Source organism: Platalea leucorodia, assembly GCF_965183815.1.
Source record: "Platalea leucorodia genome assembly, chromosome: 4".
NCBI lineage: Eukaryota > Metazoa > Chordata > Aves > Pelecaniformes > Threskiornithidae > Platalea > Platalea leucorodia.
In genome coordinates, this window is record NC_138826.1 from 100430896 (window position 1) to 100443358 (window position 12463).

Here is a 12463-nt window from a genome sequence, read left to right on the forward strand (position 1 = left end):
TCTCAGAGCAGGGTATAGTTAAGCGATAAAGTAATCTTTTCTTATATGTTTATGGCCATTTCAGCTGGTGTTTGGATTGTGTTTTGCTGGAAATCTTCTTTGAAAGATTCTGAAGACAGGAGAATTAGCAACTTCTATGTCAGGCTTTCTGAAGAGAGTAGTCCTTAACCCTGGTCTTAAAAGTTGTAGTTAATGCCAATGCTCCAAGAAACAGCAGGCTTCAGCAGTTCAAAGCTGTCCTTGCCCAAAGAGGCTTTCCAGCCCAGGCTCTTCCTAGAGCAGAAGGTGGTTAATGATGGCTCAGCGTCTCAGTGTCAGTGGGACGGCTTGGTGTTTCGGTGTTGGTGGGACAGCTTGGTGTCTCGGTAGGCTGCAGCTCCTTTGTTCTCCAGGCTCAATCAAGCCAGCTTTGATCTGTGTTGGTGCAGCTCTGTGCAGAATGATATGCTTCACCTCCTAGCAGGGCTTATTATTTGAGATGAAGTTTGATACTTATAAGGATATTTTCTTCTGGACTGAAGCTGAATAAATTGGGCTGGCCTGAAGAGAAGGCAGAATGGTCTGGAAGGAAGCCAAGTGCCTTACTTTATTGCTATTATTATGCTTTCTAGTCTTGTTAGCTTTCACCTCTTAGTTACTGAACAGGACTTAGTATGGCAGATTGAAGGATGGATTTCAAATATTAATTCCCTGTTTATTTTCCCCAGTGTGACTTTTTAGGGGTTTATTATGACAAAGGTTAGTACTTTGTTGGATTGGGGTTGTGTGTGTTCTCATTCTTTAGAAAGGAGAGGTACCAGAGGATTTTTGCCTAAGGAAGTTCACTTTGCCCCCTTTCCTAGGTAGTTTATATAGTCTGCCTGAATGTAGGCCTGTTGCTGAGTCTAGTGGTTATATAGGCTCTTCAAGGTGAACCAAGAATTGGTGATAAAAGAGAGTTTATTTCCTTATTGCACATATGCTGAACGTCAGCTAACATACAGCTCTTAACAGTGGCTAAGTGAGATTTAGTTCCAAGCTCCATGCTCACAAAAACTTTTTCGGAATACAAAGCCATCTTCTTTGACCCAGTGGACAAATAGATAAGTTACTACTGCAAAAGGTAACATACCTGCGAAATGCCCCCTTTGCTTTGCCATCTCCACCATCACCCTATAGAGGACGCATACTGAAGATCTAGTCCAATTCCTAAATTTGATGTCTTTTTCCCTTTGCCTTCATTAGTGCCAATAGAATACTACAGGTAACCCTATGTGGGTCACGTCATACCATACACATAAGTTTGGGGCTTCCTAACACACCGTGAGTAGCCTGTTCTTGTCCATCAGCAGAACAGGACACTGAAGCTGGATGACTTCATACAAGGCGCTCTGCACTTTGTTTTAGGTCTATGGAGATATGCAAATGATATTAAGCAAATGTAACTTAAATAATTTGGGGTGCATGAGAATTTTCAGAAAAGTCAGGGCTACATTTTTCTGCCTGACTTTTGGGATTGGTACTTAGTTGATTTGCTAAGGAGCTGTCACAGCCTCTTTAGAGTTGCTAAGTACTTGAGGTAAATTTATCTCAAAGTAATTATGAAAGATGGAAAGTGCAAGTAAATATTTCACAGAGCTTTCCATATTTTTAGGTGTCCAAAAATAAAATTTTCGCTGTATAGGAAATCAGATCTTTATTTAGAGGTTAGAATGTGTTATGTGATAGATTTTTATTCTGTAAAGGCCTAAAGAATGGCAAATATGGTTATATTAACCATTACCTAAAAAACAGGTGGGCTTTAGTAGGTTTTTCTTGGATGGAAGAAGGATTTTTGATGTTTTTCTAAAAGATATTCTTGCAGTTTTACATTTTGTTCTATTTATGTATGGAACCATCAAAAGGAAGGTTAAAAAGATGGTTTCTTCTCTAATGAATTTTGAATATTCACAATTAGCATTCCTGGAAAGCAATAAAACTATGAGCAACAAAAGGATTTTCTTTTATTTCTTTCTTTTATGAGCTCACATAAGTTTTTAGCAATTTAGAACACTAAAATGGGACATTTTTTAGTCCAAAGAGTTCAGGTAGCTACATGTTGTACTTCCTTGACTTGTATACTCAGCTTAAGAGATTTCTACCTTCAGCTCCTTATTCTTGTTGCCTTACTGCAATTCACCTACCCTCCAGTTGTGCCAGTACACCTGTTCATGATGTCATACTGTTAAACAGAAGGTGAAGATTAAAAGGAAAATTATTATAATATATTGAAAAACTGCATCCCTCATAAATACTGTGCCAGGATAGTTTGACAAAGTGTGTTTGTGTAGTGCACAATACGTTAGGAACTCAGTCTGTGCATGGCTTTACAGGCTGAATTAGCGTGTACATGTCTCTCAAGTATCCTTTTTTCTCATGCATAACACAACTGTTGTCTCACCCAACACCCATCACATAGGTGTGTGACTGATGAACGGTCAGAGGCAGTAAATCATGTCTTATAGTCTTGTGAGACTACGTATGGGAAGCCTGTGTTTTTATGGTGCTCCTTTGAGTGTAGTCCCTCTTGATGGCACACATGTGGCAGCAGTATAGTGTCACAGGTTTCATTCATGGTCCTTGGTCCTCACAGCTCTGCTCTGTAGCCTTCTCTGGCACATGGGAATACCAAGGGTGAGGGACACCACAGTGCAACCCTGTACTGTTGAAAGGATGCACAATGAAAGACAGTTGTGTGTCAAAGGCTCAGTGAGGGAAGTTTGTCAGGTCTAAGTACCACTGCTTGTCATAATTTCAGGATGACACTGTATAGATATATAATACTGAAGAAGCATGAGAAGGGTTCTCAAATGCATCTCTATGTGCATCAGTAAAAGCATGCCTAAGGCACTTTTAAAATTTCTGTTTGTACAGCTTATATGCATATTTTTATGGTAGTGTAGCCTGCTTTATATGTGTAAAATGATTCAGGACCTGATTATAATTACATTTCTTGATTATATTTTTCCTTTGAGGGTAAGTAGGGCATCGGGGGAGGTGAAATCATGTTTTACAATATGGTTCTAATTACTGGAGTCTGGAAATGGGAGAGGTTAAGAGGAGAGAAGTGGAAGGTGATAGAACAACAGAAAGACTGCTTTCGAGTTGAGATGAAGGGACCGTAATTAAGAGATACCTTAGTGTTCTTGATAGCCTATAGAAACAGCCTTACTGGCAAAAAATATTTCTGGAAGCCCAGCACAAACTAAATATGGCTGCAGTGAGAAGTAAATGGTGTGTAAACATTGCCCTTATTCTTGTGTGATGCTGAACTCAAGGGAATGCCAATACATTTAAATTACATGATACATTCTGTGAAACGTCACAGTAAAAAAAGTTTTACAAAAAGGCATAGGAGAAGGGCTGTTTGTTCCTTTTCCCCTGCCGCCTTTGGCTTTTTCCCTTTCCTCGAGAAATAGCGAATATTTTAGCAAGCAAGCAGAGTGAGTATCTAATTTAACACATCTTCTAAAATGAAGGTCTCAGTTTGCAAATATGGAAGTGAAGGCTTTCAACTTCTAGATCAAACTGTTCCAGCACAGATCAGTAGTCCTTGCCATTTGTCCTTTATTCAGAAGCTTTTTTGAAATAAATTGTTCGAATGGGTTTAATTTTGAGTGTGCAGGTATTATCACAAATCTATTACCTTTAAAATCTTAAATTAGCATGCTATGGTATAGAGAAGCCAAGATGTAATTAGTACAGACTCTGAACTCGTTTTCTAAAAACAGTCCCCACAGGCAAGCTTAAAGGTACTCAAAAAGTAAAATAAGACGAATTGGTGCTGCCTCGGCTTCTGCTACCTTTTTTTTTTTTCGACAAAGCGTTTTACCCTTTTTATCAAGTACTTTTCATCACATTCATGATAAAAATCAATTAGCAACAGAAGGTGAACTTTTGCCTAGCACTTCAAATTAAGGACCAAGTATGAGCAAATTTAACCCTGAGAAACTATCCTGCATAATTCATTGATTTTTATTCTCATTGCTCAATAGCAAAAGCCGCCGCAAGATGTGCATTGGATGAGTTTCTGTGTCTATGGAAGCTTGCTCCTAAATTTGAAGTAATTCCACAAGTGTAACTTCCCCGGAGATTGAAGGGTTTTATTAATGCCATGGCAGGGATAACATGAATATAAATGGGAATTTGTAAGAGTAGCCGATTGGGTTTGCAAAATCTTTATTAATGATGTAATGAAAAATGGGGAAGGAATGTGGCTTGATTTTCAGATTTTTATGTTGAAAAATCAGTATTAATAGCCTACTATACACAGGGTGTGGGATTTTTGTTTGGTTTTAGCACTTGCTGAGTTAAAAAGGTAAAACCTTTGGACAGTTGAAACAGGAATCTTCATGTCTAAATACTGTTAATATAGAACAAAATCATCCTAAGAGAATGCATTTCCCCAGTCAAGACTGCAGAAGCAGGCCTGTTATATTAATTCTTGTTAAAAAATAAACAGGCATCATATCCCATTTGAAGGGGTGCAGTAATTCATTAGTTTTAAACCACATTTCCATTACTTCCATTTTTACCTTTTTGCAAGGTAAGACAGATATTTTTCCACCTAGTTAGTTCATTTGATCCTTCAATAGTTACCTAAGAGGCCATAAACACATAATGGCAAACTACCTTTAAGAGATTACCACTCTTAAAGTAAACACGTATTCTGATTTGAGAGCCACCAGCTGCTCTTGAATGTAATGTTTAACATGGCATGCAAATAGAGGAAGTGTTTCCATGTGAAATCAAACCATATAATAGTACTAAAGAAATTTGTGGCCAGATTCTGTGTTTTATTTGAGCTGGTTTTACAGGGAGTGCAGGAGATTCATTTTCATCTAAGAACTTAGATTATACAGAGAATAACTAGAGAAAGAGACAGTCAATATGCCAAGCCCTGGTTTGTGTTCCTGCGTGTTCGATGTCTCCTTGCAAAGGATGGCATCCATCCCTGGGTGATGAGTTCACTGCAATGTCAAGGATGCCCCGAAACAGAAATACGTATCATAGAATCATAGAATCGTTAAGGTTGGAAAGGACATCTGAGATCATCGAGTCCAACCTGTTAACCTAACTGCCTGGTCCACCTCTAAACCATGTCCCTAAGCACCACATCCACACACTTTTTGAATACTTCCAGGGACTGTGATTGCACCACTTCCCTGGGCAGTCTGTTCCAATGCCTAACCACTCTCTCCGTGAAGACATTTTTCCTAATATCCAATCTAAATCTCTCCTGGCACAACTTGAGCCCATTTCCTCTTGTCCATATCCTTGCATCCCACTGTACTGCTCCAGCCCCTTTTGTCTCTTCTGGTTTTGGGTTTGTTTGGTTTTTGTTGGTTGGTTCGTTGGTTGGTTTGGGGTTTTTTTTGGCAGATAACTAAATCAGTAGGAGTTGAGAGGTTATTATGTCAGTGAGTGAAATACTTTGTGCCTTGTTTTTGTGCCTGTTTTTCACAAGGGATATGGGCAGATTACAAAATGTGTGGAAGAGAGGAACAATAAGGATTCAAGTCTGGAACTGAGTGCTTTGTAGTAGGTAATTCTCTACAAGAGGATATTAAGAGGTAGCTTGGTTACCTAATCTGGTACATGTCTGCAGTGTAAACTATGTGAGAGCAAATTACTCACCCTGTCTTCATAGCTGGGGAGAGCAACAGGCATGTCAAGGTGAAGTTCAACTCATCCTAATGTAAACAGCTAAAATAGCATAAATGCCTCTTTCAGGTAGAAAGTCCACATAATATGTCAAATCTCCCACTACAACCATTGCATCTAAGACACATGGGCCCAAAAGCTGGCTGCCTTTATACTTCTTCCACCTTGCAGTGGTATGATCCACTGGCATGAGCAGACTCCACTAACTGAAATTCTTGTCTGGGGCCCAAAATCATGGGCAGGTCAGCTGTGAAGCTGCTGACACAGTGAGTTCCCTGGGGGAACTGGAAGTAAATAGGCTAGCACAGTCTCTTTATAGCAGAGGAACACCTTGATTAGAGAAAAAAACAGACTCCAAATCCCAAATGCACTGACTTCAAGAAGTCTATCAGCGATCAAGTAAATATGTTTAACAGAGCCCCTCTGCAATGTTCTGTGTTGATATGATTTAGGTAAAAACCTGTTTCAGTCAAGACAGCTCTCCCTACCCTTTTCCCTGTCTCAGGTACAGGGCTCTGGACTGATTACCTTGGATGTTGTCCTATCTTATGTGTCACTTCTGCAATCATATTTAATTCCCTTACCCTGTGTTTAACCTACCCACACGCAGCATACTGACTACTTCATGTTTCAAAAATCTGTTCCACGGGAATGTTTCACCATAGAGAAAGCAAGTTTTGCCAGCATTTGTGTGAGTTTTGGGTGAGTCTGACACTCTGCTCGAGGTCACAAACTCTTGTGAAAACAAAGCTTATGCTTTTGGATCACAAATCCTTCATATATGGGTTCAGCTGAAATCTAACAACAGCTTCAGCTTCAGGAATCATAGGCAGAGAGAGGAGAGTTACCTAAATAAAGTAAAATTTTTAAAAGTAATTTCTGATTTGAAATATTTTAAAGAGAACTGGTTTTCTGGGTTCTGGCTCAGGAAAATGAGGACTCGAGTATGTTCAAGCTGCTTACCCAAAAGCCAAGATATAAAAAATTACTGAAAATTCTTCATCTGTTAAAAAATAACAGAAATGCTCACTAGTAGGTATGAAACACAAGGCTTGATTTCAAAACTTTAAAACTTCTAATTTTGCAGTTTAGTTCATATCTGTCTTACTTTCAAGATCATTTCTTTTCTGAAAATCAGCACAAATTGAAAGCTATGCTTTCTGCCAAATGGTATTTCAAATCATTTATCTAAAGATTTTTAGTAATCACTGAATTCAAATCTGGAGGTTTGTTTCAGTTCCATTTCTACCTCGTTGGTATATTGGAATTGAATATGATTGCTTGGAAGTACAGAAATAATCATGCTAGAGAGAAAGCAGGTAATAGTAAATTTTCCTCTTATAATTAAAGAGAAAAATTATCAAATAGGGTGGAACAGTATTGCAGCTCCTGCTTGAAACCCTTGGTGCTGCTTCTGCTTAACTTATATTCAGCTTTAGTTGGCATTTTATCACATAAAGGCTTCAGTATTTTTCTTTTAATTTACCGCAAATAGTCCATACTACAGAAAGGGAATTGCCAAAGGTATTTAGAGGCAGCTTCTCTAAAAAACGGAGAGAAGGCAAAAAAGGGAGTACTTTGGTAGGTGAGAAGGAGGTAGCAATGTGAATGGGGGAATTTTCTGGGAACTGTGAAAATAAACATGGGGAATATTAATGGCAATGAAGAAAAGGAAGGGGATAGAGATGGTAAAGAAACTGGGACTGTAGAAAAAAAGGAAGTGAAATAGAGGAAAGGATTAGTGAAGATGAAATGGAGAGAGTCAAGATCGCTGCTCTGTTCCATCAGTTTCATGACTGTTTTGTCTTTTTGGAGGGGAGGGAGAAGAGGGAAGATCAAAAGCCACATCATTAAGGACATATTTAAGGAAGAAAGAGGGGCCCCATAAGTAAAATACGTATGTTCTATCATTAGAACTGCTGGAATAGTTTGAGTAGGTTTGGATATATAAAGCAACTATTTGCTGAAAGGCATGGTTCTTAGAAACTATTTTCTGTCATGCTTTATCATGTTAACTATTGCTAATGATTTATCAAATGATTTTGATAAAAAACAATTCTACAGAAAAGACTTGGAGTGTGAAGTCTATTCTGAGCTTTCCTTTTTTTTAATGAGACCGTATTTCCCATTCACTCTGAAAAGGGATATTACCTTAAACTATCTCAGCTATATTCTTCCGTACCAAGCCCAAACATACTATAAGGGTCATCCCTTTGCTGCTGAGGTAGATGAATCTGACATTGACATTGTTAAAAATGCAAACAGATATTAAAGGGGGTGCCTTCTCCTTGGGTATGTAACTTGAGATTTGTTAGCTCCTGATATTAGAGGCACCCATGAAAGTAATTAATGTCTGTGGGAACTGTGGGGGGTTTCTTCTCTGAATAGTTACCAGTAGGTTTATCAATTTAAACATTTAAAATAGATATGTTAAAGAAAATCCAGTGCCTACTTCATTAATACGCTGGGGTTTGTGTCATTCAGCATCATTACATTACGTTTGTCCCTGGCTTGGTTTCACTTCCTGCATAAAATGACAGCAAGGATGTATTTGGACCAGCCCTATGTACTTTTTTACAATAGGTAATGCATGTTCCAACAAATAGCATTGTGTGTCGATTGGACTTTATCACTCTGTTTACGCCTTTGAAAGAAATTGCTAAACATTTTTTAATTATTATAATTACAGCCTGAAAAGTTCTTTGCCTGTTCCATGCCATATATTATCCTGAGGTGAAGGGTAGAAGAGAGCAGAAGGGGAACTCATTAAAAGTCTGATTAAAATTCCATGTTGACACACCTGCAAAGAAATATATCTGACAAAATCCCACCACCATTTAAAACAATGGGAGCCCTGGAATTAATTTCAGTAGGGCTAGGATTTCACCCTGTTTGCAGGGGAAGACACACTGAGCCCAGTTCTTCACCCGGGCTTTTTCTGAAGAAGTAGTAGAATCAGGAAACAGCAACGGCACCAGCACCATTACAGGCAGCAGGACTGGTAGAGAGGGGAATTGAAATCAGCTTAGATATCTAGATACTTAACCACGCAAATCCCAATATTCAGGTGAAGGTATGGGGTAAATGTCAAAGTTACAGATGAATAACATGACTCCACATGCATAGTGAAACCACAAGTGATCTGAGCAGGTCGTCTCAAATAAATGCCAGGAAAGCTTTTATGCCAGAATTTCACATGTTCTCTCTGAATACTTCATGACTTATAGGAAAACAATTTTGTCACGTTCAGAAAATCTGCCTTTAAATATGTTGCTGGCACTATTTTTCACATTCATCTTTCTGCAAATACCTGAGCTGTTACGTTGGTACCAGGTACTTGCTCTCCTTTTACGAGAGGAAAATAACTAGTTAACATGAGAAGAATTTAAAAATCACCTGCAATAGCTTTTCCATACATAAGAGCATCTTGATTTTAAGGTCAGAATCCTCTAAGTCAGGAAGTAAACGCTATTATCAAATTAAAGAGTTGGGAGAATCTCGCATTTCCTGACAGACCAGGCAGTCAATTTCTAGTCCTTGAGTGGCTGGACCTTTCGTCTGTCACTGATCCAGGGCTGAACGGCATTGTTCACTCTTTTCCTGAGGTCAGGCCAATTTACAGGGGAGGAAGAAGGAAACGTTTATAGAATCATAGAATCATAGAACTGTTAAGGTTGGAAAAGACCTTTAAGATCATCGAGTCCAACCATTAACCTATCACTGCCAAATCCACCACTAAACCATGTCCTCAAGCACCATGTCTACCCTTCTTTTAAATACCTCCAGGGATGGAGACTCAACCACTTCCCTGGGCAGCCTGTTCCAGTGCCTGACTGCCCTTTCAGTGAAGAAGTTTTTTCTAATATCCAACCTAAACTTCCCCTGGTGCCACTTGAGGCTGTTTCCTCTCATCCTATCACTCATTACTAGGGAGAAGAGACCGACCCCCACCTCACTACAACCTCCTTTCAGGTAGTTGTAGAGAGCGATAAGGTCTCCCCTCAGCCTCTTCTTCTCCAGACTAAACAACGCCAGCTCCCTCAGCCACTCCTCGTAAGACTTGTGCTCTAGACCCTTCACCAATATTCTCTTGAAGGATCTTTATTTATTTATTCTGCAAAACGTCAGAGGCATGGAATGCCAAGAGGCTGCCTGACAGAAAGTGATTAGCCATCAAAAACACAGCAGGGGTGATCAAAATTGGATTATATCTGACTTTGTATGAAATGTGACCTTCTAGAGAGCAGCTCAACTTAGAATCCTAGGTTGTATTGCCCTGGAAGTGCTTCATGTGCCTCCCAGTCTTTTTCCCAGAAGCTGCAAGATTTCTGTGGGTGGTGCAGAGTGCATGCAGACAGCTGAGTTCCTGCATGCCCCTGGAAACCTAGGTGCCCTGGGGCACAGGAAGGTCATCCAGCCCGCATTTCTGGGAGAAGTCCTGTGGAACTACCACCACCACAGTGATAGTGGTGTCACTGTATTGGCTTAAGGACATAGGCCAGATAAGGCTTGAAGGCAGAATTAATATTTTTTGTTAGAGCAACTGTAAAAGTAGAAAAACTAGACAGCCTTCAGGCACACAAGCCATTCTCCATGTCTCCACTTCCAGAATTATTGTGGTTTGCGTGGATTCTCAGTTTCAGTGCTAAATACTCCTCTCAAGAAAATTTCTGGCCACCGCTGCCAGTGGGGCACAAGGATGTCCTTTTCTTCTTTCTCTGTCTCACACGAGAGTGGAATGGTATTTTCTGTTTTTATCACTGGCTAAAGATTCATTTTTAGCATGGTCATGAGTTGAAAGTAACTTACAGTCCAAGCAGTGGAACTTGGCTCCCAAACCTTTTGCAAACCTTGAGCATTCCTGGCACTCCTGGCTAGGAATTTTGTGCAAGTTTTTTTTAATGAACCTGCCTGAAATATAAATTTCTCTGGGTTTTGAAGAACTCGGATCCAGAGTTTGCTTCTTGCTCTCCCTAACTTCAGTGGCAAGTGCATTTATCATTGTTACTTGACAGAAAACTCAAACAGTTAATGTCTTGGATTGATATTGTATGAAGGTACGTTCCTTGCTTTTATGGAGATCTAGCAATTAAGGCAAATATTTGTTCCTGAGATCTTACAGCTCATGATTGCTCTCTTCAATAGAATGATATGTTTTCTTTTATCACCATTTCTGATTACATAAACAAAAGAAAGAAGCCTCTGTGGGACTTTTTTTTTAATAACTTCTGTCTAACCTGTCTGTACACTGTTGTACACTATGCTTCCATCCAGTCTGTAGCTTGAGTTTCTTGGATATGGAAAATACATGTCTGATTCTTAAAAAAAAAAATTTTAACAGGACATTTCCAAGTTCCCAGACAAAGATTATACAGTGCTGGGTGAAGGTGGAATCATCCTGAGTGGAGGCCAGCGAGCACGAATCTCACTAGCAAGGTGAGTATTTTGCTCTCTGAGTAGTGTACTGTTTCATGTATAAGGAAAGTATTATGACTGAGCACTTAAATACATGTGGACCAAGTCCTGCTAAATAAATATCCTCCAGGTACATCAGGAACTTCATTTTACTATGAGAAATCTAAGTTTTGCTATGCAATTGTGTTTGTGATACACCTGCATATTTATTTATTGAATTTTAAAAGTTTGACATCAGACGCATGCTATGGCTTAGCTGAAGATGAGTCTTTCCCTCCTTGATGCAAGATGCCATTTGGAGAGTCAGACCTTTAAGTGTAGCTTTCTAAGTACTGAAAAAACCCATACAAAGATACAAATAAGAAATATGCCAGGATCTTTCCCTGCTATGACACTTCTACAAAGCAGTTTATATATTGATTAATGACATACTCCCTGTCTGCAGGTAACAAAAATGAAAACAATGCTATGTTTCAAAAAATATTGCTAACAGTTTTGGTCTTTTTCTGTTGTAAAAAGAAAAAGTGAAAAGCAATGGCTAGTCAGTACCTATGAATAATGGTCTGGCCTTGTCTGACCTTCCAAAGTTAGTAAGTAATTTTGAAGGTCTACAGAACAATAACATAGGTGTTTGTCTTATAAATTAGCTATGTGTTTCAGCGTAATCACTTAGCTATCATAAGAAATCCAGCAATGATAGCTCTGATGTGTAAACGGCCCCATTTATTTCTGTGCCAAGTGCAAATTGTGCTGGTTCCCATGCTCAGAAACACTGGGTAGAAGTGAAATCACATTATGGTGATCCACACTGGCATCCCATGAAAGACGTACATGATGGGGATAGTGTTTTTAGCAAGGCCTGCTGCGACAGGACAAGGGGTAATGGTTTTAAACTAAAAGAGGGTAGATTTAGACTAAACATAAGGAAAAAATTTTTCACAATGAGGGTGGTGAAACACTGGAACAGGTTGCCCAGAGAGGTGGTAGATGCTCCATCCTTGGAACCATTCAAGGCCAGGCTGGACGGGGCTCTGAGCAACCTGATCTGGTTGAAGATGTCCCTGCCAACTGCAGGGGGAATGGACTAGATGACCTTTAAAGGTCCCTTCCATCCCAAAGCATTCTACGATTCTATGATTTTATGTCTGTGTGAGGCTAAAAGATGGGTTCATTAAAATAGAGAGGCTTTCAGTGTAGCTATTTCTAGCAGATTTGTGAGAGGGAAGAAGCATATGGATGGTTCTGTTTTATGCAGTAAGATAAGAGAGGAGGGGAGGAGCAGGCAAAGCTTTCAGAGCAAAAAACCCCCAACCAACAAAACCCACTTAGTTTTTCATTTAAAATGCAACATTTATGTGAAGTATTT

At 39.3% G+C, this 12463-nt stretch overlaps 1 protein-coding gene across 2 annotated transcripts in view; it reads left to right on the plus strand.

The window, feature by feature from the left end:
* Positions 1–12463, plus strand: part of CFTR (CF transmembrane conductance regulator) — a 90498-nt gene that overhangs the window by 34786 nt on the left and 43249 nt on the right. For both annotated transcript variants that reach the window (XM_082309132.1, XM_082309133.1), the window contains exon 12: positions 11024–11118. In XM_082309132.1, the coding sequence (XP_082165258.1) occupies positions 11024–11118 (95 nt within the window). The remainder of the gene's footprint in view (positions 1–11023; positions 11119–12463) is intronic.